This window comes from Danio aesculapii, chromosome 15, assembly GCF_903798145.1.
Source record: "Danio aesculapii chromosome 15, fDanAes4.1, whole genome shotgun sequence".
NCBI classification, from domain to species: domain Eukaryota; kingdom Metazoa; phylum Chordata; class Actinopteri; order Cypriniformes; family Danionidae; genus Danio; species Danio aesculapii.
In genome coordinates, this window is record NC_079449.1 from 561,601 (window position 1) to 577,925 (window position 16,325).

Consider the following 16,325-nt stretch of genomic DNA (forward strand, 5'->3'; position numbering starts at 1 on the left):
GTTTAGTGTTGCTATGTAACCGCTAAGGTGTAATGGGTGTATTTAGTGTTGCTATGTATTTGCTAAGACGTTTTGGGTGTGTTTTGAGTGTTGCTATGGGGTTTTAAGGTGTTGCTATGTGATTGCTAAGGTGTATTTGTTGTGTTTAGAGTGTTGCTATGCAATTGCTAACATGTAATGGGTGTGTTTAGACTGTTTCTATGTGGTTGCTATGGTGTTTTGACTGTGTTATGTGATTATTTGGTGTTCTGGGCATGTTTAATATGGGTTGTTATGGTGTTTAGTGTGTTGCCGTGCAGTTGCCAAGGTGTTATTGGTGTGTTTAGTGTGTTGCTATGTGATTTATAGGGTGTCCTGTATGTTTGTTTGATGTGTTTCTATGTGGTCGCTAGGGCATTGTGGGTGTTTTAATGTGTTGCTATGCAGTTGCTAGGATGTGCTGGGTGTTTCTATCCCTCATTGGTCAGATGCTTAAATTCCTTAACCAGGAACAGAAATGTGTGTTGCTGTGCAGTCGATGGGGTGTGTTGAGAGTGTTGCTATATGGTTGCTATGTATTTTTACTGTCTATCCATGTGGTTGCTTGGGTGTTTTAAGTGTTTAGTGTGTTACCATGGTGTTTGAGTGTGTTTATATGTGGTTGCTAGGGTTTTTGGATGTGTTTTATGTGTTGCTATGTGGTTGTTATAGTGTTCTGGGTTTGTTTAGTGGTTTTCTATGTGGTTGCTAGGGTGTTCTAGGTGGTTTTTACTGTCTGAAGTGTCTCTGATCTTCTAATATGTGATAGTGACACTGAAGCTTCTGCTTGTTATTGTGTGTATTGCAGGTCATTATTGAAGATGGTCTCTCCTGCGATCGCCTTGGCTTTTCTTCCTCTTTTACTCACTCTGATTATCCGTTACCGTTATTACTTCGTGCTGCTGTATCGAGCGGTGCTGACCCGCTGGGTGCGGGACTGTTTATCGGGCATCAGTCGAGAGGAGCGGGCCTTTCAGTACATACTAACCCACGCAACACCTGGAGACTCACAGAGCATCCTGGACACCTTCGACACGTGGTGCAGCAAAGTGGAGTTCATCAGCAACATTGGGCCCAAGAAAGGTACAAACACCACAACACCCAGAATGCCATAGAAAACAAACAAACAACACACAAATAACCCTACAAAACATACAAACAACACACGGAATGCCCTAGAAAACACCTGGAATACACTAAAACCCCCTTAAAACATAGAAACACCCCGAAAACACCTGAAATACACACAATCCAGCTAGCAAAATTCATGTGGCTCAAATCCGGCCCACACCAGACACTTACATCCGGCCCACATATCGCATGGCCACAATTAAGCCATAGCAATATCACATATTAGCCAGAATTCAACCAAATGAACAAGAAGTGACCCTATTCTGGGCCACAGTTGGCTTTTATTCTGGCCCAGATCCGGCCCACACCAGACACTTAAATCTGGACCACATACTGAATGGAATGATGGCTCTAGGACAGTCCGCTCCTGTTTGTCAGATCTGGGCCACAAGTAAGCCAAAGCTAAACCACATATTAGCCAGAATTCAACTAAATGAACCAGAACTGATCCTATTCTGGGCCACAGTTGCTTTTATTCTGGCCCAGATCTGGGCTACAGATATGGGTGTGCCAAAGTGTGGCAAAGTACAAAAACTTTGTACAAGTGGGCCACTTCAGGCTAATATTCATTTTGTCTGGGCCGAAGGAAGACCACCAGTGCCGCATAACTGCCTAAAGTGGCCCACATTTGTATGCTATCTGGGAATACATCCCAGAAAACACTAACATCCAGAACACCCTAGTTTACAGAAAAACAACAACGGAACACCCTAGAAAACACTCAAACAACACTCAGAACACCGTAGAAAACACCTGGAACACACTAACAGCCACCCTGAATACATAAGAAGTGCACTAAAACACACAGAACACACTAGAAAACATATAAACACCTTACAGAACACCCTAGAAAACACCTGGAATACACCAAGAACACTCTAGAAAACAAATGAGACACACCATGAGCACCCTAGAATCAAAAACACTCAGAACACTCTGAAAAACACAAGAAACTCCCAGAACACTCTAGAAAACACCAAAAAAAAACCTGGAATACTCTAGAAAACACTCTGAAAATATAGTCAGAACATCCTATAAAACAAGAACAACATTCAGAACAGTGAGAAGTTCTGGTACCTGATTCTGATTGGCTGAGTTGCGTTCAAAGCTGTTGTAAAATTCTCTACAAAAACACAGGTAACTGTTGCATGGCAGCCGTTCCACTATCAGCACTAACCTCAAGAAACTGTTTCACTTGCCATGTATACAGAATTACACAGAAATTATACAGTTTGTGATTAAGTCTCTGAGTGCTGTATTGTGTGTGTTCAGGGAAGATTCTGGACCGTCTGCTGCAGGAGAACTGCCCGATCACTGTGCTGGAGCTGGGCACTCACTGCGGGTACAGCACTGTCCGCATGGCCCGCTCGCTGCCTGTCGGTGCCCGCATTTACTCGGTCGAGATGGACCAGAGGAATGCCCAGGTAGCAGAGAAGATCATTCGACTTGCAGGATTCGATGACGACATGGTGAGTCTGGACAGGAAGAATGCTAGACAGTTATAATAAGCTTGTATTTTGTGTCACATCTTTGAGAATGCAGTTTTTTAAACACTCTAGAATACATAAAAAGGCATACCAAAACACCCAGAACACCCTAAATAACACCAAACAATAACCGGTACACTCTAGAAAACACATAAAAACACCCAAACAACCCTAACAACAGACAAACAATACCCAGAACACCCTAAAAAACACATAAAAGCACCCAGAAAACCCTAACAACACAAAAACAACACCCGGAACACCCTAGAAAAACCTAACAACACACAAACAACACCCAGAACACCCTAGAAAAACCTAACAACACACAAACAACACCCGGAACACCCTAGAAAATACATAAAACCCCCGTAAAACCCTAACAACACACTAACAACACCCGAAACACCCTAGAAAATACATAAAAACCCCCGTAAAACCCTAACAACACACAAAAACACTCAGAACACCCTAACAACACACAAACAACACCCGGAACACCCTAGAAAACACATAAAAACACCCAAACAACCCTAACAACCGACAAACAATACCCAGAACACCCTAAAAAACACAAAAAGCACCCATAAAACCCTAACAACACAAAAACAACACCCAGAACACCCTAGAAAAACCTAACAATACACAAACAACACCCGGAACACCCTAGAAAACACAAAAAACACCCATAAAAACACACAGACACCCACAACACCCTAAAAAACAAACATAACAGTCAGAACACCCCAGAAAATAAACAGAAAATGCATTAAAACTCCTGTAACACACAACTAACACCTAAAACACCCTAACAATACACAAACACCACCAACATAACGAAAGGAGAGTCAGTTTGGACAATACACAAGGGTTAACCCACATTTTTCTGTGTTTAAGGTGGAGTTGATTGTGCGTCCGTCTGATGAAGTGATCCCACGTCTGCGTGAGGATCTGGGTGTGGAGCGTCTGGATCTGGTGCTGATGGACCACTGGAAGCGCTGTTACCTGCCCGACCTGCATCTGCTGGAGGACAGCGGTCTGATCGGCCAGGGCACCATCATCCTGGCCGATAATGTCATCTTCCCCGGAGCACCTAATTTCCTGCGCTACGCACGGCGCTGCGGCCTGTACGAGGTCAGAGTTCACCGTGCCACGCTGGAGTACATGCGTGGCATCCCTGACGGCATGGCGGAGCTCACTTACATCGGTATCAAGTAAATAATCATCATCATTGCTTACATTTATATAGTGCTATTCTGGACACTCAAAGCGCTTTTGCAGGGAATCTCATCCAAAGAACGTTTGTGAAGAGATGACCTTATAAACCCGTAACGGCATGATGTCACTTATAAGACTCATCATCATCAGGTAAAAATTGCAACACATAAAAACACTGAAGACCCTAACAACACACAAACAACAACTGGAACACCACAGGAAACAAATAAAAACACCTAGACAACCCTAACAACACACAACAACCGGAACACGCTAGAAAACACATAAAAACACCTGGAAAACCCTAACAACACCTGGAACACCCTAGAAAAAACATAAAAACTCCAGGAAAAACCAAACAACACACAAGCAACACCCTAGAAACACCCTAACAACACAGACAACACACCTGGAACACTCCAGAAACACACAAAAACACCTGGAACACCCTAAAAAAACTATTAAAACACCCTAAAAAACACAAACAAACAACACCCAGAACACTCTAGAAAACACAAAAACACGCAGAACACCCTAAAAAACACTTGGTGCACCCTAACAACACACATATAACACCTGGAACACCATAAAAACACACAAAAACACTCAGAACACTCTAACAACACACAAACAACACCCAGAACACCCTAGGAAACATACAGAAACACCCTAAAAAGATGCAAAACCACTGGGAACACCATAACAACACACAGAAACCCCCAGAACACCCTTACAACAAAGAAACAACACCTAGAACACCCTAGGAAACATACAGAAACACCAGAAACACCCTAAAAAAGATGCAAAAACACTGGGAACACCCTAAGAATACACAGAAACAGCCACAACAGCCAGAACACCCTTACAACAAACAAACAAACAACACCCAGAACACCCTAGGAAACACACAGAAACACCCGGAACAGCCAGAACAACCTTACAACAAACAAACAACACCCAGAGCACCCTAGGAAACATACAGAAACACCCTAAAAAGTTGCAAAAACACTGGGAACACCCTAAGAACACACAGAAACAGCCACAACAGCCAGAACACCCTTACAACAAACAAACAACACCCAGAGCACCCTAGGAAACATACAGAAACACCCTAAAAAGATGCAAAAAACACTGGGAACACCCTAAGAACACACAGAAACAGCCACAACAGCCAGAACACCCTTACAACAAACAAACAACACCCAGAGCACCCTAGGAAACATACAGAAACACCCTAAAAAGATGCAAAAACACTGGGAACACCCTAAGAACACACAGAAACAGCCACAACAGCCAGAACACCCTTACAACAAACAAACAACACCCAGAACACCCTAAGAAACATACAGAAACACCCTAAAAAGATGCAAAAACACTGGGAAAACCCTAACAACACACAGAAACACCCAGAACACCTTAACTACATAGAAACAACACACAGAACACCCTAGGAAACATACAGAAACACCCTAAAAAAGATGCAAAAACACTGGGAACACCCTAACAACACACAGAAACAGCCACAACAGCCAGAACACCCTTACAACAAACAAACAACACCCAGAGCACCCTAGGAAACACACAGAAACACCCGGAACAGCCAGAACAACCTTACAACAAACAAACAACACCCAGAGCACCCTAGGAAACACACAGAAACACTCGGAACAGCCAGAACAACCTTACAACAAACAAACAACACCCAGAACACCCTAGGAAACACACAGAAACACCCGGAACAGCCAGAACACCCTTACAACAAACAAACAACACCCAGAGCACCCTAGGAAACACACAGAAACAGCCACAACAGCCAGAACACCCTTACAACAAACAAACAACACCCAGAGCACCCTAGGAAACACACAGAAACACCCGGAACAGCCAGAACAACCTTACAACAAACAAACAACACCCAGAGCACCCTAGGAAACATACAGAAACAGCCACAACAGCCAGAACACCCTTACAACAAACAAACAACACCCAGAACACCCTAGGAAACATACAGAAACACCAGAAACACCCTAAAAAAGATGCAAAAACACTGGGAACACCCTAAGAATACACAGAAACAGCCACAACAGCCAGAACACCCTTACAACAAACAAACAAACAACACCCAGAACACCCTAGGAAACACACAGAAACACCCGGAACAGCCAGAACAACCTTACAACAAACAAACAACACCCAGAGCACCCTAGGAAACATACAGAAACACCCTAAAAAGATGCAAAAACACTGGGAACACCCTAAGAACACACAGAAACAGCCACAACAGCCAGAACACCCTTACAACAAACAAACAACACCCAGAGCACCCTAGGAAACATACAGAAACACCCTAAAAAGATGCAAAAACACTGGGAACACCCTAAGAACACACAGAAACAGCCACAACAGCCAGAACACCCTTACAACAAACAAACAACACCCAGAGCACCCTAGGAAACATACAGAAACACCCTAAAAAGATGCAAAAACACTGGGAACACCCTAAGAACACACAGAAACAGCCACAACAGCCAGAACACCCTTACAACAAACAAACAACACCCAGAACACCCTAAGAAACATACAGAAACACCCTAAAAAGATGCAAAAACACTGGGAAAACCCTAACAACACACAGAAACACCCAGAACACCTTAACTACATAGAAACAACACACAGAACACCCTAGGAAACATACAGAAACACCCTAAAAAAGATGCAAAAACACTGGGAACACCCTAACAACACACAGAAACAGCCACAACAGCCAGAACACCCTTACAACAAACAAACAACACCCAGAGCACCCTAGGAAACACACAGAAACACCCGGAACAGCCAGAACAACCTTACAACAAACAAACAACACCCAGAGCACCCTAGGAAACACACAGAAACACTCGGAACAGCCAGAACAACCTTACAACAAACAAACAACACCCAGAACACCCTAGGAAACACACAGAAACACCCGGAACAGCCAGAACACCCTTACAACAAACAAACAACACCCAGAGCACCCTAGGAAACACACAGAAACAGCCACAACAGCCAGAACACCCTTACAACAAACAAACAACACCCAGAGCACCCTAGGAAACACACAGAAACACCCGGAACAGCCAGAACACCCTTACAACAAACAAACAACACCCAGAGCACCCTAGGAAACACACAGAAACAGCCACAACAGCCAGAACACCCTTACAACAAACAAACAACACCCAGAGCACCCTAGGAAACACACAGAAACACCCGGAACAGCCAGAACAACCTTACAACAAACAAACAACACCCAGAGCACCCTAGGAAACACACAGAAACACCCGGAACAGCCAGAACACCCTTACAACAAACAAACAACACCCAGAGCACCCTAGGAAACACACAGAAACAGCCACAACAGCCAGAACACCCTTACAACAAACAAACAACACCCAGAGCACCCTAGGAAACATACAGAAACACCCGGAACAGCCAGAACAACCTTACAACAAACAAACAACACCCAGAGCACCCTAGGAAACACACAGAAACACCCGGAACAGCCAGAACACCCTTACAACAAACAAACAACACCCAGAGCACCCTAGGAAACACACAGAAACAGCCACAACAGCCAGAACACCCTTACAACAAACAAACAACACCCAGAGCACCCTAGGAAACACACAGAAACACCCGGAACAGCCAGAACAACCTTACAACAAACAAACAACACCCAGAGCACCCTAGGAAACATACAGAAACACCCTAAAAAGATGCAAAAACACTGGGAAAACCCTAACAACACACAGAAACACCCGGAACACCCTTACAACATAGAAACAACACACAGAACACCCTAGGAAACATACAGACACACCCTAAAAAAGATGCAAAAACACTGGGAACACCCTAACAACACACAGAAACAGCCACAACACCCAGAGCACCCTAGGAAACACACAGAAACACCCGGAACAGCCAGAACAACCTTACAACAAACAAACAACACCCAGAACACCCTAGGAAACACACAGAAACACCCGGAACAGCCAGAACACCCTTACAACAAACAAACAACACCCAGAGCACCCTAGGAAACATACAGAAGCACCCTAAAAAGATGCAAAAACACTGGGAACACCCTAACAACACACAGAAACACCCGGAACACCCTTACAACAAACAAACAACACCCAGAACACCCTAGGAAACATACAGAAACACCCTAAAAAGATGAAAAAACACTGGGAACACCCTAACAACACACAGAAACACATGAAACACCCTAACAACACACAAACAACACTTGGAACACCTGGAGATGATTTTATAAGCCCGTAACGGCAAAGTGTCACTAATAAGAATCATCATCAGGTAAAAATTGCAACACCTGAAACACGCGTCATGATTGAGACTCAGATGAGGAAGGTGTTCAGTAATAATTCATCCTGTTCATTTTCTAAATACATCTACTTGTAATTTATTTACATGCTGTTATAAATGGACTGTAAATCACAGCTTTATAGGCAATATTGTTTTATAAGATGGTTGTTCCACATATGTAGCATTGCATTAAATAAAATAAACAAATGAAACCCTTTCTTTGGCTCAGTACTGATAGCAGAGTGGTTGCCAAACAGTGCTCACCGCTTTAAATTCAGCTCAACCAATCAAAACTCAACATGTCTAAATGCATCCTAATCTCATCCAATGAGCATTTGCGAACAGATGACTTTATAAATCCGTAACAGCATGGTGTCACTAATAAGAATCTTGAAAGATGTTTGAGGCTTTGATTAGTTTTGTTTTTAGTTTGTTGTCTTATTCTCCTCCAATGCACAGTTGTGAGATGACTAAACAGTGTCTCTCGTAACTATCATCATCATCATCAGGTAAAAATGATAACACTTGAAAGATGTTTGAGGATTTTATTAGAAAGATTTTAAGTGGTTTCACAAACTAATTTCGAGAGGAGCATGTGATATGATCAACTGCAGCTGGCCACCCATCTACATTCATTAGTTAGCCAATCAGATTAACCCCAACTCACTATAAGTATCCTAGCTAGAACTACTCTCTTATCTTCATTTTCCGAAGAAACCCCCCATCCACCCCTTCTCCTTCTTTCCTCCTTTACCACAGGGAGCTCTCGAGAACCACCTGATCTCGTACTCCCCTCACATGCTCTATGGATCAGCCTCTGGGCTCAATATCTCCGAGCTCAGGGATCTCCCCCGGGACAGCATACCAAACCTGCTAACAGTTGTCAAACAATATCTAAGTGTGAACTCTTGAAATAAAAAAGTGTCCTGTTGATTTTCTAAATGCATCATATTCTTATCCAGTAAACATTGGTGAGGAGATGACTTAATAAACCCGTAACAGCACAGTTTAAACATACATAATAATTTGTCCTGTTCATTTTGTAAATGAGTCTAAATTAAATGCATTGTGTTTTACACTGAATAAACAATGCACATTACGAATCCACTGTAAATCACGACTTTATGGGGATTATTGCTTTTATAAAATGGTCATTTTGTATATAGAGAAAGGTTTCATTAAATAAAACTGTTTGTTTGGCTTTGTATTGATAGTAAAGTGTTTGCCAAACAACAATCTTAGTTACAGTTTATAGAGTATTTTACTATAGCTTTAAATTCTCAACCACTCAGAATTTACCCTGTTGATTTTCTTAATGCATCTTATTCTCATCCAATGAACATTTGTGAAGAGATGACTTAATAAACCCATAACGGCACAGTTTCACTGATAAAACTAATCCTCAGGTAAAAATGTGCAACACTTGAAAGATGCATCATGATCGAGGCTCAGATTAGAAAACAATGAAATAATAATTCCTCCTGTTGACTTTCTAAATGCATCTAAATGAGAGAGGTCTGGATGCAGACCTGTTGCAGTGCAATCTGAGCTGCATCCAATGCTTTTGAATGGGCTCACCTAACACCCCCCCTAACTCCGCCCCTTACAGTGACATTACTAGCTCCACTGAGTGCATTGCGTCTGTCATTGCATGACTGAGATATGCAGTCTCAGCTTGCACCAAGGCTGCATCCAGATATGAATTGTGCATCGTGGTTAACAATGCTGTTAAAAATTCACTGTAAATCATAGCTTTACGGGGATTATTGCTGTTATGAAATGGTTATTTCGTATATGTAGCAAGGTTTTGTTAAATAAAACAAACAAATTAAAGCATTTCTTTTGGTCAACAATGATAGTGAGGTGTTCGCCAAGCAACACTCACAGCTGTTAATGGAGTATTTTACAACAGCCTTAAAGTACAAATCAAATCAAAACTGGCCATATTGATGTGCTTAGCTCGCATTGCTAGTCTTGTGGTGAACAATTCATCTGTGCACGTCATTCAGAACATTAATCGTCAGCTCTTGTGATCTAAAATGAAAAATCTTTGTTTGTTTTGAGTTCAATTCTCAGATTAGGCCATCTTTCTGAATAAAACGCCTACTTTACTACATCCAATCAACTTGCAGTTCAAAAAACAAACCACACCCTCTGTTCTCATTGAATATTCCGTTTCTCTAGGAACTGCATCACAATATGAAAAAAATGGTCACAGCTTCCAGTTCATGCAGACTTTAATAGTGGTTTAATCAATCAGAATTCACTGTTCATTTTACAAATGCATCTATTAAAGAAGTCATGATTTACAGTGAATTTAAAACAGTTAATGGGTGTCGTTAGACATAAACAGAGCTCTTTACTGTTAGAAAACACTGTAAGGCTGCATTTACACTGCACTGTTCAAGTGACCCAATTGCCAATTCTGTTTCTCCCATGTGGCACAGCTCGGATATGGCCCATGTACGTGTAAACAGGAACAAATCACATCGATTCCGATTTACTCAAATCAGATTCAGGCCTTGTTCATATGTGGAAATTTATCCGATATGAATCGGATCTGTTCCCTCGTGTCTGCAGTGTGAGCAGGTAGATCTGACTTTCACCTGTCAATGCGAGTCGCGCGTCATTAAAAACCATAGCGAATGACGTCAAGCCTGACGCTTTCATTTCAGAACAGACCCAAACCCTAAATCTCACACACGAGGACTTAAACAGCTTTTATATTGTCATAAAGCACAGGTATTTAAGCATGTTAATGAGCAAGAGAGCGAAATGTCCGCCACGTAACCAATATAAACTAATATAAAACTAGCGCATACATCACGTGCTTAAATCACGCCATGGACATGATGACATTAAGATACCTAAAGGTTTTAAAAACCCTATATATCAAAAGAAGATGGACAAATGAGAACCTTTCTGTTATAAACTATAGCCAAACAGCTTGTCAAAAGCTGCGAACAGATTACATACAGGAATAGAGAAAAGAGCACTGTGCTGTGCTGTGTGCTGTGTAAATGCAGACGATCAGATACGAGTTACTTTTAAAAGATGATGTAAGCAGGTCATAAAAAATTAAATAAAAAATCAGATACATTCACAAAATCGGAATTGACCATCAAGATCTGCAGTGTAAATGCAGCCTAAGTCACACCTTCATGGGGATTATTGCTTTTATAAAATGGTTGATGACATTTGTTGCAAGGTTTCATGGAATAAAACAGTTTCTTTGGCTTAGTGTTGATGGTGTAGTGGCTGACCAGGTAAGAGTTTGTTACAACATGCTTTTAATTCGGCTCAAGCTATCAAAATAGTACACATAAATCTAAATGTACTGTAACAGACTATCAAATAAAGTCTGTTACAGTACTATGAACAGCTAATTTAGACATGACACAGAGCTGCTGTCTGCTGTGATAAATCCACTGTAAATCACAGCTTCGTGCTTTTATAAAGGGGCTACTCCATCTCTAAAGGTTTCACTAAATAACAAACAAATAGGGGCCTCACAGCACTCAGGTCTCTGGTTCGAGTCCCGGCTGGGTCAGTTGGCATTTCTGTGTGGAGTTTGCATGTTCTCCTCATGTTGGCGTGGGTTTCCTCTGAGTGCTCCGGTTTCCCCCACAGTCCAAACACATGTGCTATAGGGGAACTGATCAACTAAACTGGCCGTAGTGTATGAGTGAGTGAGTGTGTGTGTGAGTGTGTAAATGAGTGTGTGTTTCCCAGTACTGGGTTACAGCTGGAAGGGCATCTGTTGTGTAAAACATATGCTGGAATAGTTGGTGGTTCATCCCGCTGTGGTGACCCCTGATTAATAAAGGGACTTTATTCATCAGGGATCACCGCAGTGGAACCGCAACCCAGTACTGGGGAGCATCCATACACACTCGTACACTACGGCCAGTTTAGTTGATCAATTCCCCTAGAGCGCATGTGTTTGGACTGTGTGAGCACCTGGAGGAAACCCAGCCGAGACTCGAACCAGCAACCTTCTTGCTGTGAGGCCACAATGAGACACCACTGAGCCACCATGTGTCCCCTAAACCTTGGTTTATAGTGAACTGTTCTTCAATACTGCTTCAGTTTACTAAATTAAACAGGAATCAGGATCAATAATTGACTACAAATTTATTTACAAGCACAAATAAATATCACACAAGCAGAGAGGGGATTTATCAGCTGGTTAATGAACACAGGTGCTAACAGCTGATGTACAGGGCTGTAAAACACACACTGATGAACACACACACACACACACACTGAACGTGACAGTAACTCTGCGCCTCAGAAGTGACAAAAGGTCAAGTGCTGATGATCAGAAACACCAGCTGGAGCTGTTGAGTAACCCTGAACACATGATCAGCAGGAGTGTGTGTGTGTGTGTGTGTGTGTGTGTGTTCAACATTAAATAACAGTCATTTGCAGATTTGAGACGTGTGTTTCTTTTAGTCAAACACACACACACACACACACAATCCTCAGAGACTGTCTTTGTGGATCTGCGGCTCTAGATCATCCACTGGTCCTGGTCCTGATCCGCTCCCTCCATGTCCACCTGTCAGTGAGGCAGACACACACACACACACACACATCAAAACTCAACTTCACCACCCAGTTGAAAAACAACAACACTTGTGTAAAGCCTCGCGCACACCAGGATGTTTATCGCAGACATTTATTGACATTTATGTCCAATCAGAGTTGAGTGAATGTGGAAAATCAGGCCCTGACAGTAGATGGCACGTGTGTTTGTGTGTGTGTGTGTGTGTGTGTGTGTGTATGAGTGTGTGTGGGTCAACTTGAATGTCTGTGTGTGTATATGAGTGTGTGTAAGGGTCAATATATGTTTGTTTTACTATTTGAGTGTGTGGGTGTGTGTGTGTGTGTGCGTGTGTGTGTGTGTGTGTGTGTGTAACCTCGTTGATCTCTCCATCATCAGGGAACTCATTGTAGATGTTCATGTCGTCCATGTCCTGCATGTCTTCATCATCTTCTGAGTCTTCTTCACTGTCCTCCTCGTCTTCATCATCCTCCTCCTCTTCTTCATCGAAGGTCTTTTAGAAGGTGAAACACACACACACGTTACACACACACATGAAACACACACACACATTACACACACACAGGCACACACTCACCTCAAAGATGGGCCGGCCGATGGGCATCAGGTTATTATCCTTCTCTACGATACTCTGCAACTGAACATGAAGATTCATGAGCACACACACACACATCTGTTCACACTCACTCTCACACAGGAACACACACACACACACACAAACACACACACTGACCCAGGTCTGGTGCTGCTGCTCCTGCTGGTTGAGCTCTGCTTCATCCACACAGGGCCGGTCCAGATTAAACCACAGAGACTCCGTCACCCGCGGAAACAGAGACGGGAACAGGGCGGACATCTCTGGACACACACACACACACACACACACAGTTATTCTGGTGTAGTTTCAAAACTGTTTCAAAGCATGTTGTACTGCAGGTCATCTATATAATAATATATAATGAAAATCTGTTGCGTTTATAAGTGATATTATTTTGAATTAAATGTTATTTTCTTTATACACTCAGCGGCCACTTTATTAGGTACACCTGTACCTCAGCTCACTGCATTTAGCCATGTAGACATGGTCAAGACGATCTGCTGCAGGTCAAAGCGAGCATCAGAATGCGGAAGAAAGGGGATTTACGTGACGCTGAACGTGGCATGGTTGTTGCTGCCAGACGGGCTGCTCTGAGTATTTCAGAAACTGCCGATCTACTGGGATTTTCACGCACAACCATCTCTAGGGTTTACAGAGAATGGTCCGACAAAGAGGAAATATCCAGTGAGCAGCAGTTCTGTGGGCGCAAATGCCTTGTTGATGCCAGAGGTCAGAGGAGAATGGCCAGACTGGTTCCAGCTGATAGAAAGGCAACAGTAACTCAAATAAGCACTCGTTACAACCGAGGTCTGCAGAAGAGCATCTCTGAACACACAACACGTCCAACCTTGAGGCGGATGGGCTACAGCAGCAGAAGACCACACCGGGTGCCGCTCCTGTCAGCTAAGAACAGGAAACTGAGGCTACAATTCACACAGGCTCACCAAAACTGGACAATAGAAGATTGGAGAAACGTTGCCTGGTCTGATGAGTCTCCATTTCTGCTGACACATTCGGATGCTCGGCTCACAATTTGGCCTCAACAACATGAAAGCATGGATCCATCCTGCCTTGTATCAGCGGTTCAGGCTGGTGGTGGTGGTGTAATGGTGTGGGGGAGATTTTCTTTGGGTCCATTAGTACCAACTGAGCATGGTGTCAACGCCACAGCCTACCTGAGTATTGTTGCTGACCATGTCCATCCCTTTATGAGCACAGTGTCTCCATCTTCTGATGGCTACTTCCAGCAGGATAACGCACCATGTCATAAAGCACCAATCATCTCAGACTGGTTTCTTGAACATGACAATGAGTTCACTGTACTCAAATGGCCTACACAGTCACCAGAGCTCAATCCAATAGAGCACCTTTGGGATGTGGTGGAACAGGAGATTGGCATCATGGATGTGCAGCTGACAAATCTGCAGCAACTGTGTGATGCTATCATGTCAATATGGAGCAAAATCTCTGAGGAATATTTCCAGGGTTGTTGCTAGATCGGATATGGATGCAGCCGGAAGTTAGCGAGAATTATTTATATTATTTATGAAATTTCCCAATTTGTTGTATTTTATTAACGTCTACGTCTTTACCTATTTCCAATACCTTGCTGAAACACTGTATCACACATTTCGCTTTCTGCGTTTAAATATACCTAAATGTATAAATGTCCTGAATGTTTAATCATGTTTATTAATCTTTACTCCAGTATTTACCTGCAGATCTGCAGAAAGTTCAAATGTAAACAGTCGGTGAACACTGGTGCTGCAGTGATTCTCCGCCTCGCGGAAACAACAGCCAACGATCTTTAGTTCCGCCTTCAAATCCAGTTACACATGTAAACTTTTTACACGGTATGTGATCAAAACTAGCCGACAAAACCCTATAAAAGATTTACGAGCTACAGAATAGCATATACATGACGGACAAAGTGTGTGTGATCATCACGCGAGCACCTCGAGTAGATCAGAGGAACGAGGATTGAAGATTCATCAGGTTCACGCGCTCAATAAATCCGTTTACTGCCCTCAGAAATCATATGATGAATATGTTGCAATACTGCACGCATGTGTGTGTGTGTGTGTGTGTGTTTGATTTTATTTTAATTATTGTTTTTGTTTTAACATTAATCCTTCAAGTAACAAACATACAGAAACGAACATACACAAAAGGATGCTAACAATTCTGATAGATATTAACAGCGCAGAGGTGCAGAATTTGTCCATACATGAGCTCATTTGTCTTATTTTGACTGCTACGCCATCACAAAACGTGAAAATAACCCATCGAAAAGGCTTTATAACCAAGCGGAATCCTCTGTTGGCTGTTGCTTCTGCAGGACTTCAGCTTATCATTTGGGCTAATGCTAACACCTAATTATAATCGGACTTTCGCTACTGTATTGTTTTTAAACACACAAAACATTTTACAAGTGACTTTTATTCAAAAGCAGACCATATTAAAATTAATTTAAACACTATTTTGGCTATTTGTCTTCCATGAATTTTCAAATGTACTGTTTTTTTTTTTTTTTTTTTTTTTTACAAGAGAGTCTAGAAAAATCGTGCAGATCTACATCATCATCATCATCATCATCATCATTATTATTAAGTTTTCAGTCATTTTGTATTCAAATGGCCCAATTGTGTCTGAGGAAGTCGAATGTGCTAGCCATTTTGTTATGAGCCTAATAAATGACAATGGACCACAGTTTTTAATTTAAAACTTTAACAAATTCCTATTTCATTATGATATATGATGTAACACATTTGTATTTTAATAATAAGTATTTTTTATATTTTTTATTTTGAATCTTTTTAATGTTTTTAGTACATCAAACAGTGTGGTTATGATGACCATCCGACAAGCAAACTCAGCTAAAAATAGCTTAAAATGTCACTAAAATGCAGTAATAATTAAACAGAAAATGAGGCGTAAAACTGAA

At 42.1% G+C, this 16,325-nt stretch overlaps 2 protein-coding genes across 2 annotated transcripts; one reads left to right on the top strand and one right to left on the bottom strand.

The window, feature by feature from the left end:
• The first annotated feature begins 839 nt into the window (after window positions 1-839).
• Window positions 840-3,851, top strand: tomt (transmembrane O-methyltransferase). Its single transcript, XM_056474463.1, has 3 exons — window positions 840-1,101; window positions 2,422-2,618; window positions 3,531-3,851. Exons 1-3 carry the CDS (start codon window positions 840-842, stop codon window positions 3,849-3,851), a joined length of 780 nt encoding a protein of 259 aa, XP_056330438.1.
• An 8,483-nt stretch (window positions 3,852-12,334) lies between these two features.
• anapc15 (anaphase promoting complex subunit 15) lies at window positions 12,335-15,370 on the bottom strand. The gene is made up of 5 exons (XM_056474584.1): window positions 15,097-15,370; window positions 13,520-13,641; window positions 13,364-13,423; window positions 13,142-13,279; window positions 12,335-12,780 (listed from the first exon to the last, which is right to left on the bottom strand). Exons 2-5 carry the CDS (start codon window positions 13,637-13,639, stop codon window positions 12,733-12,735), a joined length of 366 nt encoding a protein of 121 aa, XP_056330559.1. The 5' UTR covers window positions 13,640-13,641; window positions 15,097-15,370; the 3' UTR covers window positions 12,335-12,732.
• Between the last annotated feature and the right edge of the window lie 955 nt (window positions 15,371-16,325).